The 25,099-nt window shown below is 39.3% G+C and overlaps 1 protein-coding gene across 11 annotated transcripts in view; it reads right to left on the bottom strand.

Moving 5' to 3' along the window:
- The window catches only part of CADPS2 (calcium dependent secretion activator 2), a 494,346-nt gene that overhangs the window by 39,735 nt on the left and 429,512 nt on the right, over positions 1 to 25,099 (bottom strand). For 5 of the 11 annotated variants that reach the window (XM_032643102.1, XM_032643099.1, XM_032643105.1 and 2 more), the window contains 2 exons: positions 24,312 to 24,459; positions 16,633 to 16,707 (listed from right to left, as the gene is read on the bottom strand). In XM_032643102.1, coding sequence (XP_032498993.1) covers positions 16,633 to 16,707; positions 24,312 to 24,459 — 223 coding nt within the window. Of the gene's footprint in view, positions 1 to 16,632; positions 16,708 to 23,570; positions 23,586 to 24,311; positions 24,460 to 25,099 lie in introns of all 11 variants that reach the window. The other 6 variants (XM_032643104.1, XM_032643096.1, XM_032643098.1 and 3 more) reach the window with 3 other exon arrangements.

The raw sequence follows: 25,099 nt of genomic DNA, 5'->3' as shown, positions 1-25,099 counted from the left end.
ACAAGAAAAATTGTTGTAACTATGTATGGGGATGGACTTATTTTGGTGATCATTTTGCAATTTATACAGATATCAAATCACTATGCTGTATACCTGCAACTAACATAATGTTGTATGTCAATGACACCTCAATAAAAAAAATAGAGAGATGTTTCGAGGCAACGATGGTCAAGCTTCATCAAATTCCTTTCTATCATATAGCACTCGACCATTCCCCAACTTTTTCTATCTACAGAAGAGGTTGAATGACAAAGAACAGATAATGAAAAGGTGTTAACATTTGGGGCCCTTGTAACATTGAAATGAAGTATGATACATCAGCTAACGAGTATTCACCAAGCAGTTCCAATTGGGACATGTAAGGATCATCCCTGCTTTCAGAAGCTTACAAAGTAGTTGGGGAGCTCAAACAGATACACGTACTGCAGAGTACAATGAAAAGAGCACCAGACTGAGAATATAAATCCTGATTCTGTCATTGACTGACTGCTATGTGGGCTCCAGCCAACCAGTGCACCAGATCCCCCATCAGTCAAAGGTGTGTTTGTGTTGGTGGGACGGGTATGGAATTAAAATTGTCTTAAGAGTTTTACATTTCTAAAATTTTATACTTCTATGAAATGAGACTTAAGACATATATACTGTAATGTAATTAAAAATGTGGAGAATTTTATTCCATTGAGCAGAAACATTGAGTTCTGGCATGAAGATAAATAAAAGATATTAATAAGGATCTACTGCCCTACATCTTTCCTCTTTAGAAGCAAAATAATATGCACTATTGACAAATTATACCTTCCCAAAGGGAAAATACCGACAAGGTTTTTTAAATACAAAAAGGGAAATTAATGAAGGCTGGTTTTTGTTCACACAGCAGCTTCTTCAACAAAGGGATAATAGTTCTAGGGACACACCTTATTGGTCTCTGGTGAGCAGAGAACTCGCTGAGAGTGCACAGGAGATAATCTTTTCTCTATGGCTGGTCAATTACTGCAAAATAGTTTATGCAAAAGAAACAAAAACTTCCCTGCAGGTTTCTCCATCACATCATTTGAGACATGATGTAAGAACACGGAAACAAATTCATGTGAACTGCTGACTAAAATTTTATTTTTATTAAAGAATGAGAACTATGTATGGTTGGTTAGTTATCCTTGGGGATACAAATAGCAAAATACATAAAATTACAAATTGCTCACAACTAAACGTCAGTTTAGCACTTTCCTCCTGCCCATTAAGATTTCTTACCAATCACAGCTGGCTACCTCAACTTGCTGTGGTTGGCAAAGACCCGGAAGACCTATACTCCAGGCCTATGACCAGGGGAAGGGAATGCCAAATTTAATGGCCCTCTGCGGAAAATGCCTCATCTCTTGTAACTCAAATCTTGAAAGCCAGTGTGTGATGGGTGATATCAGTTGCCACGAGGAGAGAGACAATTGCGATGGTTACCAGACAACGTGAACCACTGAAGGCTCTAGCATAGCATCTGGTTCTTGGTGCCTTCAAGTGAGTATTTGTTTACACAGGTGAGTGATGCTGAGGGACTAGGCAAAGTAGAGGCAGATCCTGTGGATGGATTTAGAAGATCTTAGCTCGAGTTGAAGCTCTGCCACTCTCTGGAGGTGAGACAACAGTCTGGACATTCAGCTTCTCTAGCCTCAGTGTACTCATCAGTAAAACGGAGAAAATGTCGCTGCTTTGCTCACAGTAAGGATGGTGTGAAAATCAGCAGAGATGATCTAGGTGAAGGGACTGTGAAAATGGCAACACACTAAGAGATGTAAAGAATGAATATTATTGGTATGATGAGTTAAATCACTAACCATTATATGTCTAAAAACCTACACATGTTAAGTCACAAGTTAACGGAGGTAGCCTTGGGATTGTTTAGTGATAAGGAGAAATAATGCATTTGGTTACCAGAGAATGCGTCTAATTCAGTGACGTGATATCTATGGAGGCAGGATAGAGTTGATGCTGTAAGTCAGAAGACCCATGTCGGAATCCCATCTGTTTCAAGGTCATGTGGCTGACAGTAGAGGAGGGAGGCTTTGGACACAGGTGGTCTGGCTCCAAAGCCCGTGTTCTTTGCCATCACACTACAGAGTTGTAAGCATTAAATGACATGACATAACTAATGTGCCTAGCATATAATAAGTGCTCAATAAATGCTATTTTCTTCCTCTTATTGAGCACCTGATATGGGAAATACAAAAAAAAAAAAAAGAGTCTTAGACCCTTCCCTCCAGGAATGCACAAACTAGTAGGAGAGACAGACGGGTACACAGTTGGTCATGACACAAGGCAGGAAGTGATGAGGGACAAACAGTGTAACTGAAACTGACTTCCACTGGAGGATACTGGGTAAGCTTCGTTTCATGGTGGCACAGGGGCTGAGCAGCAGGGTAGCAGAAATCGAGTGGCTAAAGCAACACTTGGGGAAGCCCATTAGCAGATGACCTTAGGGCAGAAGTTGCCCCACTGTGGCATCTGACAACCTGTCTGGCTCGTCTTCTCTTTCGAGTGTGAAGGAGCACCACGTTATATCCCACGAAGTCTAGTATGTGCACCTGCTGCATGCATGTCACAGCATTCTTGGGCTCCATTTTTTTTTTTTTTTTTTTGCGGTACGCGGGCCTCTCACTGTCGTGGCCTCTCCCGTTGCGGAGCACAGGCTCCGGACGCGCAGGCCCAGCGGCCATGGCTCACGGGCCCAGCCGCTCCGCGGCATGTGGGATCTTCCCGGACCGGGGCATGAACCCGTGTCCCCTGCATCGGCAGGCGGACTCTCAACCACTGCACCACCAGGGAAGCCCCTTGGCCTCCATTTTAACAATAGTGTAGAGCCTCTCCCTGGGATCCTCCCTACCCCAAATGGTCCCTGGGGAGGCCCAATACGGCAGGGACTCTAAGTGCTTACATGGCAGTGAACAGCGACTGCACCTCTGGGACCAACCACGTAAGCCATACAGTTCCAACAGGAAGGTTTTCTTTGTAAGATTTCTGTCAAGGCACACGTGGTGGAAGAGCTACCTTAAAACCCAAAATCTATGAACAAGATTGACTAATAATGATGTAGTTTCCATCTGGCTTTTAATTGTAGAAGGCAGCAAGATTCCACAGAAATCCAGCTAAATGCTGGGTTTAGTTGCTGTGTCTTTAACTGCTTCCTGTGAACTTTCTCTGTACAGCTCAGGGAGGATATAAATACTTACAGGTTTGCCTTGCGCTCCCTGTTTTCCTGAGGGTGTCAGGTTGGAACGAAACCCTGTAATCTGTTTCCCTGCTTTTTATTGCGGATGTCATTTACTGGGTTTGTTTGAATAATATTTAGCGCCCAAAGTCTGTCTGGGTCATTACCAACTTTGCCTCATTATGTACACTCTCAGGGAAATTAAAGATGAAGGTATGTTGAAAGGACTGGTAGAATGAAACATGAAGTATGCCACAAGGCATGTCAGTTTAAATTTCCTGCTGGATTTTAACAGGGTATAGGATTCATTTTCCTACATGTATGGAAAGTAGAAGGACAAATTCTGAGAAGTGATAGGAACGATTCAGCTGTAGATTGGTGGGTTCAAAACACGCAGTTCTTACTTTTTTCAACTGAAATTTCAGGAAGTAAACAAGGAATACTTGCATCATTTACACTGCAAGTTATTAAATCTTCCACAGAAAAAAGATGCATCCATAAACAAGACTAATCATGAAAAACTAGGTGTATTTTGGAGCGGGGGAGGATAAATAGGGCTGGAGATATCAGATGTTTTATTTTTGTTTGGTATAATCAGGACTGACTAGTACTGTTAAAAATCCACCTGGAACCAGAATGTCATGGATTGGAAGAAAGGTTTCCTTCCCTGAACTGGAATGTTAATGTTATGATACAATGGAAAATAATCCTCCCGTCTCCCACTGTGTATCCACGTCCTCTTTGAACCCTTGTTCCAAATGACTCCGAAAAGGTCCTTCCAGATGATCCAGATCGGTATTGAGGACGGACAGGATCTGACAGCACGTATTTATACGACATGCCTTGTTCTGCACAGTATCTCAGACAACTTCCAAAACAGCACGCCTAGCCCGGATGTTGGTGAAGTCTCCACATTCCTCTCATTGTTCCTTTCTCCCTTGTCTCCCAAATAGACTGAACTATGTTAGTTTGTATTTCTTTTCTTCTAATTACTCCTAACAGTGCATGTTATTCCTTTCAAGCACATTCTTGGGTTTCAACAGTTGTCTTCTGAATACATTGTCTTGATCCAAACAAGTAAATTTAACCAAGTTAACTTAATCAGACTGAATTGGTGGTGGTGGAGGAGATACTTTAATTGCATCATCTAGACAGGTCAGATTTGTCCTCTGTCCCTCTTAAGAGAAATTCAGGGGAAAATATTCTAGGTTATTAAAAAGCAGAGGTGGGGCTTCCCTGGTGGCACAGTGGTTGAGAGTCCGCCTGCCGATGCAGGGGACGCGGGTTTGTGCCCCGGTCCGGGAGGATCCCACATGCCGCGGAGCAGCTGGGCCCGTGAGCCATGGCCGCTGAGCCTGCGCGTCCGGAGCCTGTGCTCCGCAACGGGAGAGGCCACAACAGTGAGAGGCCCGCGTACCGCAAAAAAAAAAAGGTGGTGTGGTATGTACAGGTATTTACACCTACATACCTATATATCTATATATGTACTTAGTGAAAAAGTATATACTCTTTCCTAAATCCCTTTTTGCAATAGTTGAGAATTCAGGAAGTTGAATATACTGCTATGGTCTTTTAATTCATACCCAGAATTTACTGAGCCCCTGTTGCTGGAGTGCATTGTGAGAGTAATCACTTTCTCACTCTTTGCTCTGTTGACCATTTCCTCCAAGCAGTTCTTTCCCACAGCCTTCCCAGTTTTTCTTTAGCATCCTGATGTTACACACAATGAATTCCACTCTCACCTACCTGACTCACAGCTGTCCCACATGATTGCCTGCCCAAGCTGGTCCCACAGTGTGTATGCCTGCATGTAACAAATATCGAAGGAAATATCCACAGAGCCTGGACATATAAAGGGGACATGAGAAGACTGCAGTGAAAGTCCCATTCTTTTCCTCTCTGACCTTGCTGAGTTCTGTGTGCTGTTGTGCAAAGATGACAGGCTTAGGGCTACAGGGTCAAGTCCTGGCTCCTCCGCCAGCCACTGTAAAACCGTGGGCCTTTGCTTCCTCATCTGTGAACAAGGAGACTGGACTCTGGGTGGATCAGGCCTGCCTTGGGAGATGGGGCTACACAAGTAAGCTCTGGCCTGCTTCCCCTCCTCAATCAGAATAGCTTTGCTTCCACCAGTGTTGTATCTGGGGTGCCACCTAAGATATATCTGAAGACATTAAATATATCTCATAAACATCATAGAAGTATATAGAAATGTCTTATAAACATTACAGAAGTGTTTGAAAAGTCTCTGTTAGACAATCTCAGGGTTCTCTTCCAACTCTAGCATCGTGTGTGCTATGGGACTTCAGAGCCTGCAGAGAAAAGATGCAGGTCCCTGGGGGCCTCCATACACAAACATATAGAAAGATCTTTGCTTTATTTATTTATTTTTTGATGTGGACCATTTTTAAAGTCTTTATTGAATTTGTTACAATATTGCTTCTGTTTCATATTTTGGGTTTTTGGCCACAAGGCATGTGGGATCTTAGTTCCCTGACCAGGGATCGAACCCACACATCCTGCACTGGAAGGTGAAGTCTTAACCACTGGACCTCCATGGAAGTCCCCAGAATTTTTGCTTTAGACTGAGAAAAGGCTGTAGGTTTTCTTCTCATCCAGTATGCCTGCTTTTTTTTTAATGCGGAAACTGAGTCATGCAAGGAGACCCAGCTGGTAACATGAAGAAACAGGAATGGAGTCCAGTTCTCCTGAGCCTCCCACAGTTTATCTGACTGAATTAATTCTAATATAAGGCAGCAATAAATATAGCATTTCTTGTATCCTTTCCTTGGCAAGAGTTAATGTTCCTGCCTTCATTTTTTTTTTTTCTTGGTAAAAATTATCTATGTCCTTTTCTGGATAGAAGCTTCTTTTTTGTTTTTGTTTTTGCCTTCTTTAAAATGGTTTTTATTTCTTCCATTTCATTTCTCCATGTCTTCCACAGGAGTTCCACTTATAACATATATACCTGAGAACAGCAGCCACTGATAGAATCATGTTCAATGGCTGAAATCTTATAATCCCATTGGTATTTTCATCCCATATCCTTCCTGTGAACTCCAGCCCCAAATACCTAAATATCTGAATGTCCCCTTGCTATCTCCTCCTTCAGATATCTCAGAGGCAGCTCAATTCCCCCATGTCCAATAATGACATGGGTTGTTCCCTCCAAATCTGTCCCTCTTCCAGGGCACCCTGCATCACCGAATGGCACAACATCCATCTCCTGCTGCAGGCTATAAACCTAGAGGTAATTGTCAACGTTTTCCCTTCTCTCCCCATTACTAACCCCTTGTCTTAGTCTTCTCAGGCTGGTATAACACAATGCCGTAGACTGGGTGGCTTATAAACCACAGTAACTTCTCATACTCTGGAGGCTGAGAAGGCCATAGTCAAGGCGCTGGCAGATTTCATGTCTGGTGAGGACCCAATTGCTGGTTCATAGATGATACCTTCTGGCTGTGTTTTCACATGGCAGAAGGGACTAGGGAGCTCTGTGGGGTGTTATTTATAACAAAGTGAATCAGCTATACGTATACATATATCCTCATATCCCTTCCCTCTTGCGTCTCCCTCCCACCCTCCCTATCCCACCCCTCTAGGTGGTCACAAAGCACCGAGTTGATCTCCCTGTGCTAGGTGGCTGCTTCCCACTAGCTATCTATTTTACATTTGGTAGTGTATATATGTCCATGTCACTTTCTCACTTTGTCCCAGCTTACCCTTCCCCCTCCCAGTGTCCTCAAGTCCATTCTCTACGTCTGCATCTTTATTCTGGTCCTGCCCCTAGGCTCTTCAGAACCTTTTTTTTTTTTTTTTAAGATTCCATATATATGTGTTAGCATATGGTATTTGCTTTTCTCTTTCTGACTTACTTCACTCTGTATGACAGACTCTAGGTCCATCACCTCACTACAAATAACTCAATTTCATTTCTTTTTATGGCTGAGTAATTTTCCATTGTATATATGTGCCACATCTCCTTTATCTATTCATCTGTCAGTGGACACTTAGGTTGCTTCCATGTCCTAGCTATTGTAAATAGTGCTGCAGTGAACATTGTGGTACATGACTCTTTTTGAATTATGGTTTTCTCAGGGTATATGCCCAATAGTGGGATTGCTGAGTGGTCTGGTAGTTCTATTTTTAGTTTTTTAAGGAACCTCCATACTGTTCTCCATAGTGGCTGTATCAATTTACGTTCCCACCAACAGTGCAAGAGGGTTCCCTTTTCTCCACACCCTCTCCAGCATTTATTGTTTGTAGATTTTTTGACGATGGCCATTCTGACTGGTGTGAGGTGATACCTCATTGTAGTTTTGATTTGCATTTCTCTAATGATTAGTGATGTTGAGCATCCTTTCATGAGTTTGTTGGCAATCTGTATAACTTCTTTGGAGAAATGTCTATTTAGGTCTTCTGCCCATTTTTGGATTGGGTTGTTTGTTTTTTTGATGTTGAGGTGCATGAGCTGTTTGTATGTTTTGGAGAGTAATCCTTTGTCAGTTGCTTCGTTTGCAAATATTTTCTCCCACTCTGAGGGTTGTCTTTTCATCTTCTTTAGGGTTTCCTTTATTGTGCAAAAGCTTTTAAGTTTCATTAGGTCCCATTTGCTTATTTTTGTTTTTAATTCCATTTCTCTAGGAGGTGGGTCAAAAAGGATCTTGCTGTGATTTATGTCATAGAGTGTTCTTCCTATGTTTTCCTCTAAGAATTTTATACTTTCTGGCCTACGTTTAGGTCTTTAATCCATTTTGAGCTTATTTTTGGATATGGTGTTAGGGTGTGTTCCAATTTCATTCTTTTACATGTAGCTGTCCAGTTTTCCCAGCACCATTTATTGAAGAGGCTGTCTTTTCTCCATTGTATATTCTTGCCTCCTTTATCAAAGATAAGGTGGCCATATGTACGTGGGTTTATCTCTGGGCTTTCTGTCCTGTTCCATTGATCTATATTTCTGTTTTTGTGCCAGTACCATACTGTCTTGATTACTGTAGCTTTGTAGTATAGTGTGAAGTCTGGGAGCCTGATTCCTCCAGCTCCATTTTTCTTTCTCAAGATTGCTTTGGCTATTCGGGGTCTTTTGTGTTTCCATATAAATTGTGATATTTTTGGTCTGGTTCTGTGAAAAATGCCATTGGTAGTTTGATAGGGATTGCACTGACTCTGTAGATTCTTTTGGATAGTATAGTCATTTTCACAATGTTGACTCCTCCAATCCAAGAACATGGTAAATCTCTCCATCTGTCTGTATCATTTTAAATTTCTTTCATCAGTGTCTTATAGTTTTCTGCATATAGATCTTTTGTCTCCTTAGGTAGGTTTATTCCTCGGTATTTTGTTCTTTGTGTTGCAGTGGTAAATGGGAGTGTTTCCTTAATTCCTCTTTCAGATTTTTCATCATTAGTGTATAGGAATGCAAGAGATTTCTGTGCATTAATTTTGTATCCTGCTACTTTACCAAATTCATTGATTAGCTCTAGTAGTTTTCTGGTAGCATCTTTAGGATTCTCTATGTATAGTATCATGTCATCTGCAAACAGTGACAGTTTTACTTCTTCTTTTCCGATTTGGATTCCTCTTATTTCTTTTTCTTCTCTGATTGCTGTGGCTAAAACTTCCAACACTATGTTGAATAACAGCGGTGAGAGTGGGCAACCTTGTCTTGTTCCTGATCTTAGTGGAGATGGTTTCAGTTTTTCACCATTGAGAATGATGTTGGCCGTGGGTTTATCATATATGGCCTTTATTATGTTGAGATAAGTTCCCTCTATGCCTACTTTCTTGATAGTTTTTATCATAAATTGGTGTTGAAATTTGTTGAAAGCTTTTTCTGCATCTGTTGAGATGATCATATGGTTTTTATCCTTCAGTTTGTTAATAGGGTGTATTACAGTGATTGATTTGCGTATATTGAAGAATCCTTGCATTCCTGGGATAAACCTCACTTGATCATGGTGTATGGTCCTTTTAAAGTGCTGTTGGATTCTGTTGGCTAGTATTTTGTAGAGGATTTTTGCATCTAAGTTCATCAGTGATACTGGCCTGTAGTTTTCTTTTCTTGTGACACCTTTGTCTAGTTTTGGTATCAGGGTGATGGTGACCTTGTAGAATGAGTTTGGGAGTGTTGCTCCCTCTGCTATATTTTGGAAGAGCTTGAGAAGGATGGTGTTAGCTCTTCCCTAAATGTTTTATAGAATTCACCTGTGAAGCCATCTGGTCCTGGGCTTTTGTTTGTTGGAAGATTTTTAATTGCTGTTTCAATTTCAGTACTTGTTATTGGTCTGTTTATGTTTTCTATTTCTTCCTGGTTCAGTTTCGGAAGGTTGTGTTTTTCTAAGAATTGTCCATTTCTTCCAGGTTGTCCATTTGATTGGCACATAGTTGCTTGCTATAATCTCTCATGATCCTTTGTATTTCTGCAGTGTCAGTTGATACTTCTCCTTCTTCATTTCTAATTCTGTTGGTTTGTGTCGTCTCCCTTTTTTTCTTGATGAGTCTGGCTAATGGTTTATCAATTTTGTTTATCTTCTCAAAGAACCAGCTTTTACTTTTATTGATCTTTGCTATTGTTTCCTTCATTTCTTTTTCATTTATTTCTGATCTGATCTTTATGATTTCTTTGCTTCTGCTAACTTTGGTATTTTCTGTTCTTCTTTCTCTAATTGCTTTAGGTGTAAGGTTAGGTTGTTTATTTGACATTTTTCTTGTTTCTTGAGGTAGGATTGTTTTGCCATAAACTTCCCTCTTCGAACTGCTTTTGCTGCATCCCCTAGGTTCTGGGTCGTCGTGTTTTCATTGTCATTTGTTCCTAGGTATTTTCTGATTTCCTCTTTGATTTCTTCATTGATCTCTTGTTTATTTAGTAGCATATTGTTTAGCCTCCATGTATTTGTATTTTTTACAGTTTTTTTTTTCTGTAATTGATATCTAGTCTCATAACATTGTGGTTGGAAAAGATACTTGATACGATTTCAATTTTCTTAAATTTACCAAGGTTTGATTTGTGACCCAAGATATGATCTATCCTGGAGAATGGTCCATAAGCACGTGAGACACAAGTGTATTCTGTTGTTTTTGGATGGAGTGTCCTATAAATATCAATTAAGTCCATCTGGTTTAATGTGTCATTTAAAGCTTGTGTTTCCTTATTTATTTTCATTTTGGATGATCTGTCCATTGGTGAAAGTGGGGTGTTAAAGTCCCCTACTATGATTGTGTCACTGTCACTTTTCCCTTTTACGGCTGTTATCATTTGCCTAATATACTGAGGTGCTCCTATGTTGGGTGCACAAATATTTACAATTGTTATATCTTCTTCTTGGATCGATCCCTTGATCATTATGTGGTGTCCTTCTTTGTCTCTTCTAATAGTCTTTTTTTTAAAATCTATTTTGTCTGATATGAGAATTGCTACTCCAGCTTCCTTTTGATTTCCATTTGCATGGAATATCTTTTTCCATCCCCTTACTTTCAGTCTGTATGTGTCCCTAGGTCTGAAGTGGGTCTCTTGTAGACAGCAAATATATGGGTCTTGTTTTTGTATCCATTCATCCAGTCTATGTCTTTTGGTTGGAGCATTTAATCCATTTGTATTTAAGGTAATTATTGATATGTATCTTCTTATTACCATTTTCTTAATTGTTTTGGGTTTGTTTTTGTAGGTCTTTTCCTTCTCTTGTATTTCCTGCCTAGAGAAGTTCCTTTAGCATTTGTTGTAAAGCTGGTTTGGTGGTGCTGAATTCTCTTAGCTTTTGCTTATCTGCAAAGGTTTTAATTTCTCTGTCGAACCTGAATGAGATCCTTGCTGGGTAGGGTAATCTTGATTGTAGGTTTTTCCCTTTCATCATTTTAAATATGTCCTGCCACTCCCTTCTGGCTTGCAGAGTTTCTGCTAAGAAATCAGCTGTTAACCTTATGGGGATTCCCTTGTATGTTATTTGTTGCTTTTCCCTTGCTGCTTTTAATATTTTTTCTTTGTATTTAAATTTTGATAGTTTGGTTAATATGTGTCTTGGCGTGTTTCTCCTTGGATTTATCCTGTATGGGACTTTCTGTGCTTCCTGGAGTTGATTGACTATTTCCTTTCCCATATTAGGGAAGTTTTCAACTATAACCTCTTCCAGTATTTTCTCAGTCCTTTTCTTTTTCTCTTCTTCTTCTGGGACCCCTATAATTCGAATGTTGGTGTGTTTAATGTTGTTCCAGAGGTCTTTGAGACTGTCCTCAATTCTTTTCATTCTTTTTTCTTTATTCTGCTCTGCAATAGTCATTTCCACTATTTTATCTTCCAGGTCACTTATCCACTCTTCTGTCTCGGTTATTCTGCTGATTCCTTGTAGAGAATTTTTAATTTCACTTTTTCTGTTGTTCATCGTTTGTTTGCTCTTTAGTTCTTCTAGGTCCTTGTTAAATGTTTCTTGTATTTTCTCCATTCTATTTCCAAGATTTTGGATCTTCTTTACTATCATTACTCTGAATTCTTTTTCAGGTAGACTGCCGATTTTCTCTTCATTTGTTTGGTCTGGTGGGTTTTTACCTTGCTCCTTCATCTACTGTGTATTTCTCGGTCTTCTCATTTTGCTTAACTTACTGTGTTTGGGGTCTCCTTTTCACAGGCTGCAGGTTCGTAATTCCTGTTGTTTTTGGTGTCTGTCCCCAGTGGGTAAGGTTGGTTCAGTGGGTTGTGTAGGCTTTGTGGTGGAGGGGACTGATGCCTGTGTTCTGGTGGATGAAGTTGGATCTTGTCTTTCTGGTGGACAGTACCATGTCTGGTGGTGTGTTTTGGGGTATCTGTGAACTTATTATGATTTTAGGCAGTCTCTCTGCTAATGGGTGGGATTGTGTTCCTGTCTTGCTAGTTGTTTGGCATGGGGTGTCCAGCACTGGAGCTTGCTGGTCGTTGAGTGGAGCTGGGTCTTAGCGTTGAAACGGAGATCTCTGGGAGCGCTCTTGCTGATTGATATTACCTGGGGCCGGGAGGTCTCTGGTGGTCCAATGTCCTGAACTCGGCTCTCCCACCTCAGAGGCTCAGGCCTGACACCTGGCTGGGGCACCAAGACCCTGTCAGCCACATAGCTCCTGTTGCTTGAGGATCCACATTTCTTCTGGAAAGGACATAAATCGGGCAATCTCACTTCAGGCCTAGCCCATCCACCTTTTCTCCCTTTGTGCTTAGTCTGTTTCACTTGCTCATAATGGGCCCCATGCAGAGGCCTTGCCCCCGGCCTTCAGACCAGAGCTCCTCGTGAAATGGCTGGGCCGACACCTCAGCTTGGGATGTGCACTGAAGCTCCTCACAGGACACTCAACTCCTGTGGGGTGTTTTTTATAAGGCCACTAATCCCATTTATGATGGCTCTAACCTCATGACCGTATCACCTCCCAAAGGTCCCACCACCAAATACCATCACATTAGGGATTAGGTTTCAATTTATGAATTTTGGGGGGACACAAACATTCAGTCTATGGCACCCTGCCCACTGTATATCTTAAATGTCTTTGGACTAGTCCAATAGAGATCAATGTTATAGCCTCCTTACTACTCCCTCTCAATCTGTTTGCTGTGGGCAATCAAATGAATTGTCTTACAATGCAAATATGATTAACTCTATACCCCTACTCCCTGCCTCTCCAACCATTCAGTGACTTCTCATTGCTCTAATGATGAAGACATTAAACTCCTCAGGCCTGTAGTTGGGCTTTTTTTTTTTTTTTTTTTGCAGTCCACGGGCCTCTCACTGTTGTGGCCTCTCCCATTGCGGAGCACAGGCTCCGGACACGCAGGCTCAGTGGCCATGGCTCACGGGCCCAGCCGCTCCACGGCATGTGGGATCTTCCTGGACCAGGGCACAAACTCGTATCCCCTGCATCGGCAGGTGGACTCTCAACCACTGCGCCACCAGGGAAGCCCTGTAGTTGGGCTTTTAACCATGATTCCATACTACCTCTCAGGTACAGAAATCATCAGCATATAGTTAAACCAGAAGTGTGAAAGTCACAGATATATATATAGAATGAATTCAAAAGAAGACTAAAGATGGAAACCCAAGAATCCCACCATTTAGCTGCTAGGTGGAGAGAGAACATAGAGATGGAAAGCCAAGATCTTTTCTAGGCATGGGAAATGTGTGTGCAGGTGGGACACATCCTGTTGAGTGTTACATGTGATTAAGAGCCCTGGATCATTCTCAAAATATTTGTGAAGACATGTGGATAAAAGGAGGATGCAGAAGTTGAACTTAAGAGATGAAAAGAATGTAGCAAACGTATTTCTCAATATGCACAGAAGAATTGAAATATGGGCAGAAACATTTGGGATACAATACAAGGAATTCACTATTTTATGCATCTACTCTATATTGAATTAATTAATATGCTATAAAAATGTCTAGGACACAGCTCTTAGAATTTTCCAGAATAAAGACAGTTAATGTAGAAGTTACATATTTTAATTTTTAGTCTTTTGCTTTTTACTGATTTCCTGGAGATCTGGAATCAGCAAGTGCACTGGATTAGGAATCTGAAACTCAAAGGTTTGAATCCCAACTCTTGCACTTATTAGGTGTGTGGCTCTGATCAGTTTACTATACTACTTTGAAGATTACACTCCTCTCTGTGAAATAGGGTAAGTCCACCCATTCCATAGGTGCTATGTAGTTTGAATTAAATAACATATGTATAGTAGCTGCTTCACAGTAGGTACTCCATAAATACCTCCTTTAAAAAAGTCATTTCTTCTTTGGTGAAGATAAATGGGAACATACTATCTAAGGGGTTGCCTTGTTTTTAAATATACTGAAGTTTTAAGGTAGTTTGCATGTCCATCTAAGTAGAGGGTCATCAGAGCAGTGGTTCTAAAAGTCTGGCTCAGGGACTCCTACATCAAAATCACCATGGTGACTGGTTAAACATGCACATTCCTGCCCTTCTTCCAAAACTTCTGGAAAGCAGGGCTAAGGCATCTGTATTTTAAAAAGCTCTCAGGCAATTTTTTGGCATGCTAACATTTAAGGATTGTATTACAGAATCTTATTCATCTTTGTTTAATGAAATAAAATGCACCATTTATTGTCATCTTTGATGGAAGCTTAAGACAGTTGTCAAAACTATCAAATTAATTTATTTTATTCTTTTCAACTAAAGATTATTAAAAAGTGCCATTTGACTGCAGGGGAATGGATCCAGAGAGAAAAACTATAATCTAGACCTGATTTCTAAATATAATAGCTAGTTACATTAGGCTATATAAGTTAAAATTAATTACAATTAAGTAAAATCAAAATTTCAATTCCTCAGGTGCACTAGCCACATCTCAAGTGTTCCACAACCACATGTGGCTACTAGTTACCATACTGGATGGTGAAGGATAAACATTTCTATCATCACAGAAAGTTCTATTTCATAGTGCTGATCTCTAGGACACCATTTCCCAGCTTGACTCAAATATACTATTTTTTCAATTAACCAGATGCATTTGATATAGAAAAATTTAAGTCTTTTACTTTGCCAGAAACAAATGCAGAAATGATGTATAGACCTTCCTGCCTTTTCTGCAACCCTTCCTCCCCTTCGCCCCAAACCAAAACTCATTGTAGCCTTTTTGCCTATTTAACCCTTTATCAACTGCATGCTTGCAATTCAGTGGCTCTCTTTATGTACCCTTCTCACAGAAGACAACTTCCACAGGAGAACTGTGCTGATGGGAAGGCTCTACCCGGATAAAATTTCCCTGGATGGCTCGCCGACAATAAAGGTGCAGGGTGAACTATGTCTGTTCTATGGGCTGTAAGCTGCTGGGCTGGGCTCCTGGGAGGGTGGGAATCTCATGGTTCTTCCTGTAGGAGCTTCATTCTCCAGTGATCCACCTCTTCCTCTACCTCCCAGATGGCTTTCCTGTTAACACTTCTCCTTTCCCCCTGCCGGTGAATTTGTGTTTTAAGTGTAGGTGTTCAGTGCTGGGGTAGAAGCTGGGGGGCAAGAACAAACTGGGGAGGTGGTGCAGTTCTAAAATCCCCTTTCTTTGTGACTTATTTTCTACCTCAAGATCTGTTACCAGAGAATTAGGAAGCACAAAACAATTTGAACCCCACCACCCCTGAATCAACTATAACCCCACCACCTAGATAAAAGCTCTGTTGGTACTGTGGTGTTTATCTGTCTTTTCTCTATGTGATGACAATTCAGATCATAGTTTACATTTCTAAATAGTCAGCTTTTTTCCCACTTACCACGATATTATGAAATTTTCCTTTAACATTATAGTCTTTGAAAGCAAACTTTATTAATACAGATGTCCCATAATTTACTTTACCGTTGCCCTCATGTTAAAGTTGATTCCTGTATTTTTCATTAGAAATAATGTGACATCTATCAATGTATATAAATTTTGTGCATCTCTCTGAGTAGTAAGAAAAAAGAAACGCAGAAAGAATTTTAGGTGAAGGGGTATTAATGTACTTGACATAGTTCCAAACTATCTTCTAGAAAGGCTGTAGCCATTTATACTCCCATAAATAGAAAATGTGAGTGTCCCACTTCACCTTTTCTAAAACTGGGTGATAGCTTAAAAACATCTATGCTAATTTGCTATAAAAATATTATATAAATTTTAGCTTTATTGGTATTCCTTAAACTGTTGAGGCTTAACAGCTTTCATGCTTGTTGGGCATCTCTATTTTTGTCTTTTCTAAACAATGTGTTCTTTGTCTGTTTATCGAATTGAGGGTGGCTTTTCCTTTGCTTTTTGCACATTCTTCCAATTGTCTTATGAAGCCTGGTCTAGGGCTCTTTGATTCAGCACCCGCTCTTATGAAAGTGACTCTTTGGGAGAAATCCATCCTCTCTCCTTACCCTCTTTCAGCTCCCCGTGCTCTCCGGTTGTTCATCTCTTTTCCTATCAGACCCTGATCTCAAATGTCATCTATGGCAGTCTGTTCCACCTTAGCGGGATTTTAAATCACCTAATCATTCAGTGGAACACTCACTTATACTTCATCTCTCCTTATACAGCTAAAGGCCATAGCTTTTGTCAAAGATATCTGAAGCCTCAAATTTCCAGACCTAGAGTCCCAGTGCTGTCACCACAAAAAAAGAGGCTAAATCCAAGAACTGATGACGACTCAACTCATCCGTGGAGATAAACAATAAGAGAACATGAATGAGAAAGAATAAGGTATTACTGGAAGATAGAGTTATTTTTAGAAAGACAACAATTGCAAGAAAAGCCAAAATTAATTATAAATGAAAAACCAAAAGTTACTGACAAAGTGTTCATAGTTTGCTCATAACTTTTCTTAAAATTTGAACTTTTCTTGCATCTGTCTTTAAAGCTACTATTTCTCCATTAGGTATTTAGAAACCTAAGACAGGTATTTCTAAAAAGTCTCAGTTGAAAATTATTTAATGTGATTTAAAAAGGTAAATAAAAAATACCTTACCTTTGAAACTAGAAGTGAAATGATTTCTTTTACAGTGTTGTCAATCAAATCATCTATTTTCGAATGGTACTGCTGCTAGATATTAAAAGACAATGATGCATTAGTTGATGTGGACACAAAACTTTTGTCGTAAGTCAAATGTTTTAAAGCTACTAGTTATGGCATATCCGATTTATACAAAATGGCCATTTTGCACATTAGAAGAACAAAACCTTGAAAACGATCCACCCAATCAACAGTTTTTACATTGTGGGGTTTGAAAATTTTCCCATGTGCTCTGTTGAGTGAAGCAGCTAATGGGGTTATTATATAGATGAATTGAGTTCTTTTTCTTATTCAGGAGAAGGAATGTGAAGGATACTTTTTGTCTTCTCCTCTATAATTAAGGTGGCTGTGTATTTTTCTAAAGGGTTGGTTTAGCTGGAGAAGCAAAAAGACTGGAAAAAGATTTAATTAATACAGCATTTCATGTCTGACAACTCTCATTCATAAGTTATTTTAAATGTGCTCTAGAAATAAAATGAGCTCCCAATTGTTCACACTGAAAGGACCTTTTTGTCAGCACAGGGAGCCGCAGTTTATACAATTCTTACAATATGCTCAAGCAAGGGCAAAATTAAAATTTCATCAACAAAGGTGATAGATGGTAACAAATTAATAGGCCATAAAAGGTATAATGAAACGGCACTCACTCCCCATAGTTTTATTACTGCTTCCTCTGAAAAAGACGCCTTTAAGTAAATGCAAAAAAGATGTATTTAAAATAAACCTGAAAGACTCTTTTTTTGCTTTCTTTAGAGAATACTAGAGAGTCCCCTTCTTAAGCTAGCAGGAGCTTCGGGCTTTGACAGTGTGTGAAGGCACACTTCACAGAGAATGTGACTTGTAAAGACTAACCCTATCTTGATGGTTCAAGGCTTCTTGCAACAGCTAACATAATGCATAGAGTAAAAGTACTCAGGTCAGTATAAACATTAGACCAACTTAACAGCTGCTGGGTGAATGGTTTCCAAAGATGTAAGTTTTTGAAAGCTATTTTTTCTTCTGAAAACATGTCTCAAAGTTTCCACACAGAACAAAACACCAACTTAGGTCTGCGTTGGAATACGCAGGAATGAGGTCTCCCCACAGGCTCTGACAGTTACAAGCCATCATTTATCTGCACAAATAATGAAGAAAGGAAGCATAATTTTGGAGCATGTGAATTATTTTCTTTTCCTGCTTGTGTGTGTGTATGCATGTGTGTGTTGACAAGTGGTCTGAAATTAAGCACACATATATGAACAAGGAAATTTCTAGGCATGTATTCCACTCAGTGAAACAAAATACTAAGCGTCCATCTCACGTAAAGCCTTACTGATCCTCAAATTTGTGCTCCCCAAAGGACAAACAGAATGGAAACCTAGATGGGGGATTTCTACTGCTGTAGTACTGACACTTTTGCTTTCAGAACAGCTTGAAGAGAAGGAAAAGGGAAGAGAACAAAGAAAAGCAAGGCAGAAGAGGAAGAACCTGAAAAACCTGGCTGGTAATTGAGATGTCCAGGAAGCCCCCCACAGATACAGGTACAAAAACATCACTTCCCCTGGCCCCCACCAGCTGAAACTGTTCCAATGCCTCGGCAGTGGAGGAGCTTATGCAAATGAGCTCAGCAGCTCTCCCTCCATGCACACACTCTTTTCAAATCCTTCTCTCTCCAAATTCGTGTCTGTGTAGCAGGAAGAGCTAAAATAGCAGCCTGAGGCTCCCTCCTCTTTGGGGTAGAATAAGAAAGGGATACAGGAGATGGGCTTCAAGCTTCTCTCATCCCTCTTACATGGAAAGTGCTACAGAACATTCAGGGGTTGAGGCGCCCGAACCTGCAAACAGTTCCATCTTCTTAAATATGCCTTATCCGCCATGTTCATCTCCCTTTGCCATAAACTTTATTTTTAACTCAAAAATAATGAAATGCCATCAGAAGGCTATTGGATATAAAATAGTAGAGCTTATACATGTTAAACTTTTGCATTGGACCGATTTTGTCAATTCTTAAAGTCAAGAGATGAGCCACTGAAGAGGCCATTTATATCTTTTTTATCGAAAGGCAGGGAAAGCCAGACTCTAGAAGCCATCAAATTCTCCTGCTATACACATCTTTTGACTGCTGTTTTCTTTCATATCTAATCTAGCCAAAAGCAGAGATGGAGGGAAGGAGAGAGAGGGAAAGTCAAAAAGGAAGAAAGAAAATTACTATACATCTTAAATGTGTTACCTAGGGGGCAAACCCAAATAGTATAAGGGTTGCTAGATTTTTTAAATATGAGATTTTGCTACTGTAAATTTCTCTGATTAGCTCTTACACTAATTCTAAATCTGAAAGCTGTTGGGAACTTCCAGAGTCTGCTCTAGTTGCACAGTTGGTAGAGGTGGTCTAGGAGAACTGTGGGTGGAAATGGGGAGGTGGCCCGAGAATTCATAGTTTACATACATATTCTGCAAAGAGAATAGTTCAGAAATGCCACATACAGATAACAGATAATTAGGTAGAAAAAGTTATTCCTTAGGAGATCCAGATAGCTTCCAAAGACAAATACAGACGCATACAAAAACCTCAAAACAGGTAAGAAGAGAATTTATCTGGAGACATTTACATTTCCTAAGCTAAAACTGATAGGTTTTTCATTTAGATTAGCAGACCAAATTTTTGTGAAAAACTTGCAAACTTTTTCTCGGCAACCATAAAAGCCTATAAATAAAATTCCTATCAGGATATTTCAAGTTGGATCAGTGATTCTACAGACCAGGGTTTTGGTAACTTCCAGACCATTCTTAGACTAATTCTCCCCACATCTGCCCTCAAAAGTAAACCGCTGGTGCCTTGCTTCTCCAGTAGATGACTCCAAACTTAGATTAAGATGACCGTTGAGGAATTTTTACTTCACGGAGCCCAGGGAATTCAGATCAGGCACAGGTCTGAAATCCTGGCCCCCCTATATGTGGGTAAATATTCTCATTTCACCGGACTGTTCTCATGAGGAAACGCGCAAGAAACGAAGACTAATCAAATGCCACTGCAATCCAGCATTCTTAAAAGATTTTGGTCCTTCTGTTGGATTGGATTGTTCTGGTAACGGAAGTATTTTACTGCAACGGAGAACAAATCCCACATAAGTAGGGGCTCCCGAGTGGCTCCATTAATGTGCTTCCATCTTCAATGGACGGACCATGAGGTACAGTGGTTCTCAGAGCATATGACTGCCTAAGGCCCACGCAGTCATCTGCTTTTCTGCAGGAATGGATAAGGAGGATTTCTAAACACTGGTGGTTTTCTGATCCCCACATCTGTCCCTGAGGGCCTGGCCTGAGATTGCTGACTCATTACACACAGCTGTCACAAGAGCAGATCATTCACTCACTAATCACTCCATTAAATGCTGTTCTGGGCTGTGGCCCAGAGTGCTTGCATCATTGTGTGCCACGTAAGAAAACAGAATCATAATTTAGGAGCCCAGAAGAGGCTTCACTGTGCGTAAGGAGCTGGGAAGGTTTTATCCCAGCAATGACGATATAACAAATTTACTAGAGACTGTGGAGAGGTAATTCCCTTAAATTTAGAAAAAAAAAAAAATCTGCTAGGTTTACCAATGTAGTATATATTTTTATAAGGTTCCAAATTGTGTAATAATCTAGTTTTTTCAACAACTTTATTTGTTGCTTGCTATACAGTGGGGTCCGTTGGTTCACCTCTGTAGGTAATGTATTCACCACTTTGCAATAATTCCAAAACTTGTCTCAAACACGTACAGGGAGGAAAAGCCTGTGCAATTATGTGCATATATTTCCTGGAGATTAAAAGTAAAGTATAAAATACTTCTTTTGCATTGAAATTCTTGTTTACCACTTTTCAGGGTTGCTAATGAGTTTTACACCTGCACATTTTGAACTGTATTAATTGTGTGAAAGTTGTGGGAAACTAATTGTCTCTGGTGAGAAGGTACAGGTGCAAACATAATGAACAATAGCAGATTACTCTTCAAAACCATCCACCTATTAATGTAAAGAATCATTTGACAATGCAACAATGTTTTGTCATTTGTGCCCGTTTTGCTTTCAGAGTCCTACAGTGAGTTGTTTCTTACAGAGGAGGATTTTTTTTTTTTTAATGGGGGTAATATTTTTAAAGCAAAAAAAAAAAATCAGTCTGCTCATTCAACAAATATTTATTACGTGCCTGTCAGTATCAGGTACTGCAGTGCGTGTAAAAATAAGAACAAATGGATAAATTCAGTATTAATGGAAGAGGCAAGATCATTCTATCAACCTGATGAGAAATGGATGTGTGTATAAAGAGACTTAAGGCAATGTTCCCAAGCAGACAATCAAAGGCTTACATCTGGCTATAGAAAACCAAGAGAAGGTGGTTATGAGCCATTGAGAGCCAAGCCAGCTGCCTACTCATTCAGGTAATTAGAAATAATAAATCACATCATAAGAGATCAGAGAATAATTACTGAACACTCTACAACACATACCAGCTACTTAATGTGTCTGTATGGTTGTATGCTGTGGTATTAGAAACACATCTTTTCCCCCTGAATTGCTCAAAGAATGAAAGATGTGTACACGCACATAAGTTATGGCCAAATAGTTAATGTTTATCTCTGGGTTAAAAAGTATGAAATTCACAAATAGTGGGCCTTCTCATCCTCTTAGCAGTTACTTAAGCCTTTCTGCTTGGATGAGAATTGTTAGCCCAGTGAAGAGTTGGTTCTGAATTTGATTCCCAGGTGTCAACTGTAAGACTTAACATATTCGTAGAGCACAAAAGCATTTGACCTATTAAAAAATATTTAGTCAATCCTGTAGGTATAAAAGGTTTTCTTTTTTTTGAAAATTTTAGATTTTATTGTCTCATTAGATGTAATTTTTTGATAAGAACATGATTAAGATATAGTTCTATTTTTTTTTTTTTTTTAAAGATGACTGGTTTGAACAAGAAACAAAGTGGTTCAGCAACTTGTGTTCACTGAATACCTGAACACTACAGAACAATGAACTTTGGGTGCATTAAAAATCAGTGAGAAATCCATAATGCGTGAATCCTTCTGGAGAAGGATTTTTTTTTTTTTTATATTGGAGTATAGCTGCTTTACAATACTGTGTCAGTTTATACTGTACAGCAAAGTGAATCAGCTATATGTATAAATATATCCCCTCTTTTTTGGATTTCCTTCTCATTTAGGTCATTAGTTATCTATTTCATACATAGTTATCTATTTCTAGGTCATTAGTTATCTATTTCATACATAGTATCAATAGTGTATGTATCATACAGTCAATCCCAATCTCCCAATTCATCCCACCACCACCACCACCCCCTGCTTCCCCCTTGGTGTCCATACGTTTGTTCCCCATGTCTGTGTCTCTATTTCTGCTTTGTAAATAAGATCATCTATACCCATTTTTTCAGATTCCACATATATGTGTTAATATATGATATTTTTCTCTTTCTGACTTACTTCACTCTGTATGACTGTCTCTAGGTCCATCCATGTCTCTACAAATGACCCAATTTTGTTCCTTTTTATGGCTGAGTAATATTCCATTGTATATATGTACCACATCTTCTTTATCCATTCCTCTGTTGATGGACATTTAGGTTGCTTCCATGTCCTGGCTATTGTAAACAGTGCTGCAATGAACACTGTGGTACATGACTCTTTTTGGATTATGGTTTTCCCTGGGTATATGCCCAGTAGTGGGATTGCTGGGTCGTATGGTAGTTCTATTTTTAGTTTTTTTAAGGAACCTCCCTACTGTTCTCCATAGTGGCTGTGTATCAATTTACATTCCCACCAACAGTGCAAGAGGGTTCCCTTTTCTCCACACCCTCTCCAGCATTTATTGTTTCTAGATTTTTTGATGATGGCCATTCTGACTGGTGTGAGGTGATACCTCATTGTGGTTTTGATTTGCATTTTTCTAATGATTAGTGATGTTGGGCATCCTTTCATGTGCTTCTTGTCCATCTGTATGTCTTCTTTGGAGAAATGTCTATTTAGGTCTTCTACCCATATTTTGATTGGGTTGTTTGTTTTTTTGATATTGAGCTGCATGAGCTGTTTGTATATTTTGGAGAGTAATCCTTTGTCAGTTGCTTAATTTGCAAATATTTTCTCCCATCCTGAGGGTTGTGTTTTCATCGTGTTTATGGTTTCCTTTGCTGTGCAAAAGCTTTTAAGTTTCATTAGGTCTCATTTGTTTATTTCTAAAAGGTTTTCAAACTGTATTCCTCCTGAGGTTCTGGGTAGTACCTCAAGAAAACCTTGTGTCAGGGAGGAAGAAGGCTCCTGACACAGGCCTGCGTCTTCCCTGCCTCTGATGATGGTTACATCCCACACCATGAGTGGGAGGAAAGGCTGTTACCATGGTGGGCATGTCCCTCACTGAAATCCACATCTGGGTTCTTCTGTATGAAGTGACCTTAAGAGTTGCCTCCTGGTCCTCAAATTTAGAGGTCACCCTCATATATGCTATATGTCATCCAAAGCCCCAAACTCTAAATTCTTCTAGTATTAATGAAAGTACATAATACAGGTATATGCATCTTGAAAATGTTAACAATCACTCTGCTTCTGAATTTATTTAGAGTTTAAAGGAGGGTGAATTCATTTGGTTTAAAATAATCTTATCTTTAAAAATTTTAAAGTAGTTTGCTGATTCTGCAGCTTAACAGGGAAGAAACATTCCCCTTGACACTATTTAAGGTATAAGTATCTACACGTGTTTTAATGAGTCATTGGGTATTGCTATGTAGTGTTATACGCAGAAACCAAAAACCTGAAAATGGAATTAATTATATTATTTTAATTTGAAAAGATGAAAATAAAAAATGTACACATACGAAAATAATAATTCAAATGAAAATGTGCTTTTTTTAAAAAAAAGAAACTTACCCACTGACTACCAAACTGGATCATGCCATGGGGGGGAAAAGAAAAGATGATGAAGGAGAACATAAGGGAAAAATAAAGAAATGATGAAAAGGTAATTACCATGGGAAAAGATGCAATAAAACATCAACTTAAACAAATAATCTAAGAAAAAGAGATCCATTTCACCCAATCACCACTCTCAACAAAAATAAATCATGGGGTAAAATAAACTGTATTTCTGAGTATAGAATCAAACAAAATAGAAATCAAATTGAAACAATGGGGTATTTATTGAAGAAAAGCAAAGCCCGATCTTTAAGTACATTTCTACTTGATCTTTAAAAGAAATGGAAACTTTTGTGTAAATAAAATATTTCATGCCCTATTTTCTGTGGCCTGTTTTTTGTACGCAAACTCTGGATACTCTATATTTGTATAAACAAAGTAAGTAGCTTTCTAGCTTTCTCATTTGCTTGTGAAAAGCAAGGTTTATGTAAATACACAACACCTAAGCCGTTAAAAGATATATCTGAAATTCAATGGCCACTTGTAAAATTTTGGGCAGTCTTTATATTAAAAAGAAGAAATTGACAAGAGCAAAGGGTAAAGGGGCATTCCATTATTATAGTAAAGATCAAACACTTGTATGGGGGAACTTGGTCTTTTTAATCTAGTCAAGTGAGAGACTTCTAGAAACAGAATCCTCCTCCACCAGGGCACCCAGTGGTGCATTTCCACATGGGACATTCAGTCTCCACTTACCTCCTGTCCTCCATCCAGGGCACAGAGTTTGGTGCTTTGCTTTTTGGCATCAACTAATACATTAAACATTGTACACACAGAGGCTGGGATGCGCAAGTCAGTTGTTTTGCTTGCCTTTTGCAGCTTGAGTTCGAATGCAGTTCTTGTTCTATTCATTAAAACATGAATTCAGAGTAAGAACTTCTGACATATGTCCCACCTGTTTTGTAAAAGTGAAATCAAAACTACAAGATGCTAATTTAAAACATGCAAATATGGGGTGTGGCATTGCCTGGCAGCTAGGAGGTAGGATGCTCTTCTTTTCAGGTGTCTCGTATGAAAGATCAGACTGTGGTATTTTCTATTAAACATAGTTTTTGCAGTCGCTCAGACAATATTTCTACCCAAATGAAGCTATTTGTTACATCTAGTGTGTACTTTTCATGGAAAAACTTCATAGTTGCGCTTAACTGTCTGAATGAATATCCAAGTAGAAAAATCACCTGCTTCTCTATGTTAAAGCAGAACAAATCCTCTGTGTGAGTGTTCACCACATCAAAAAAAAGGACAAGTCTAGAAAACACTAAAACACCATAATCAGTGTGCAATGGAAAATGTGTAATTCTTTTATGTCATTTAGTTTCTCTTTCAAATACCTGAAGTTGCATTTAGGTTTTTTAAAGAAACTGCATAACAGGTAGTTTGGAAATGGTTTTGCTAAAGTATCCAAAGAATATCCATAGATTTGATACATCAGAATCACAGATGACGAACATGAGTTTTTTTAAACATTAAATAATCTAATTCAT

This window comes from Phocoena sinus, chromosome 9 (genome assembly GCF_008692025.1).
Source record: "Phocoena sinus isolate mPhoSin1 chromosome 9, mPhoSin1.pri, whole genome shotgun sequence".
NCBI classification, from domain to species: Eukaryota; Metazoa; Chordata; class Mammalia; order Artiodactyla; family Phocoenidae; genus Phocoena; species Phocoena sinus.
Note: the sequence above shows the minus strand (reverse complement) of the source record. Positions and strands in the feature narration are given on the sequence as shown.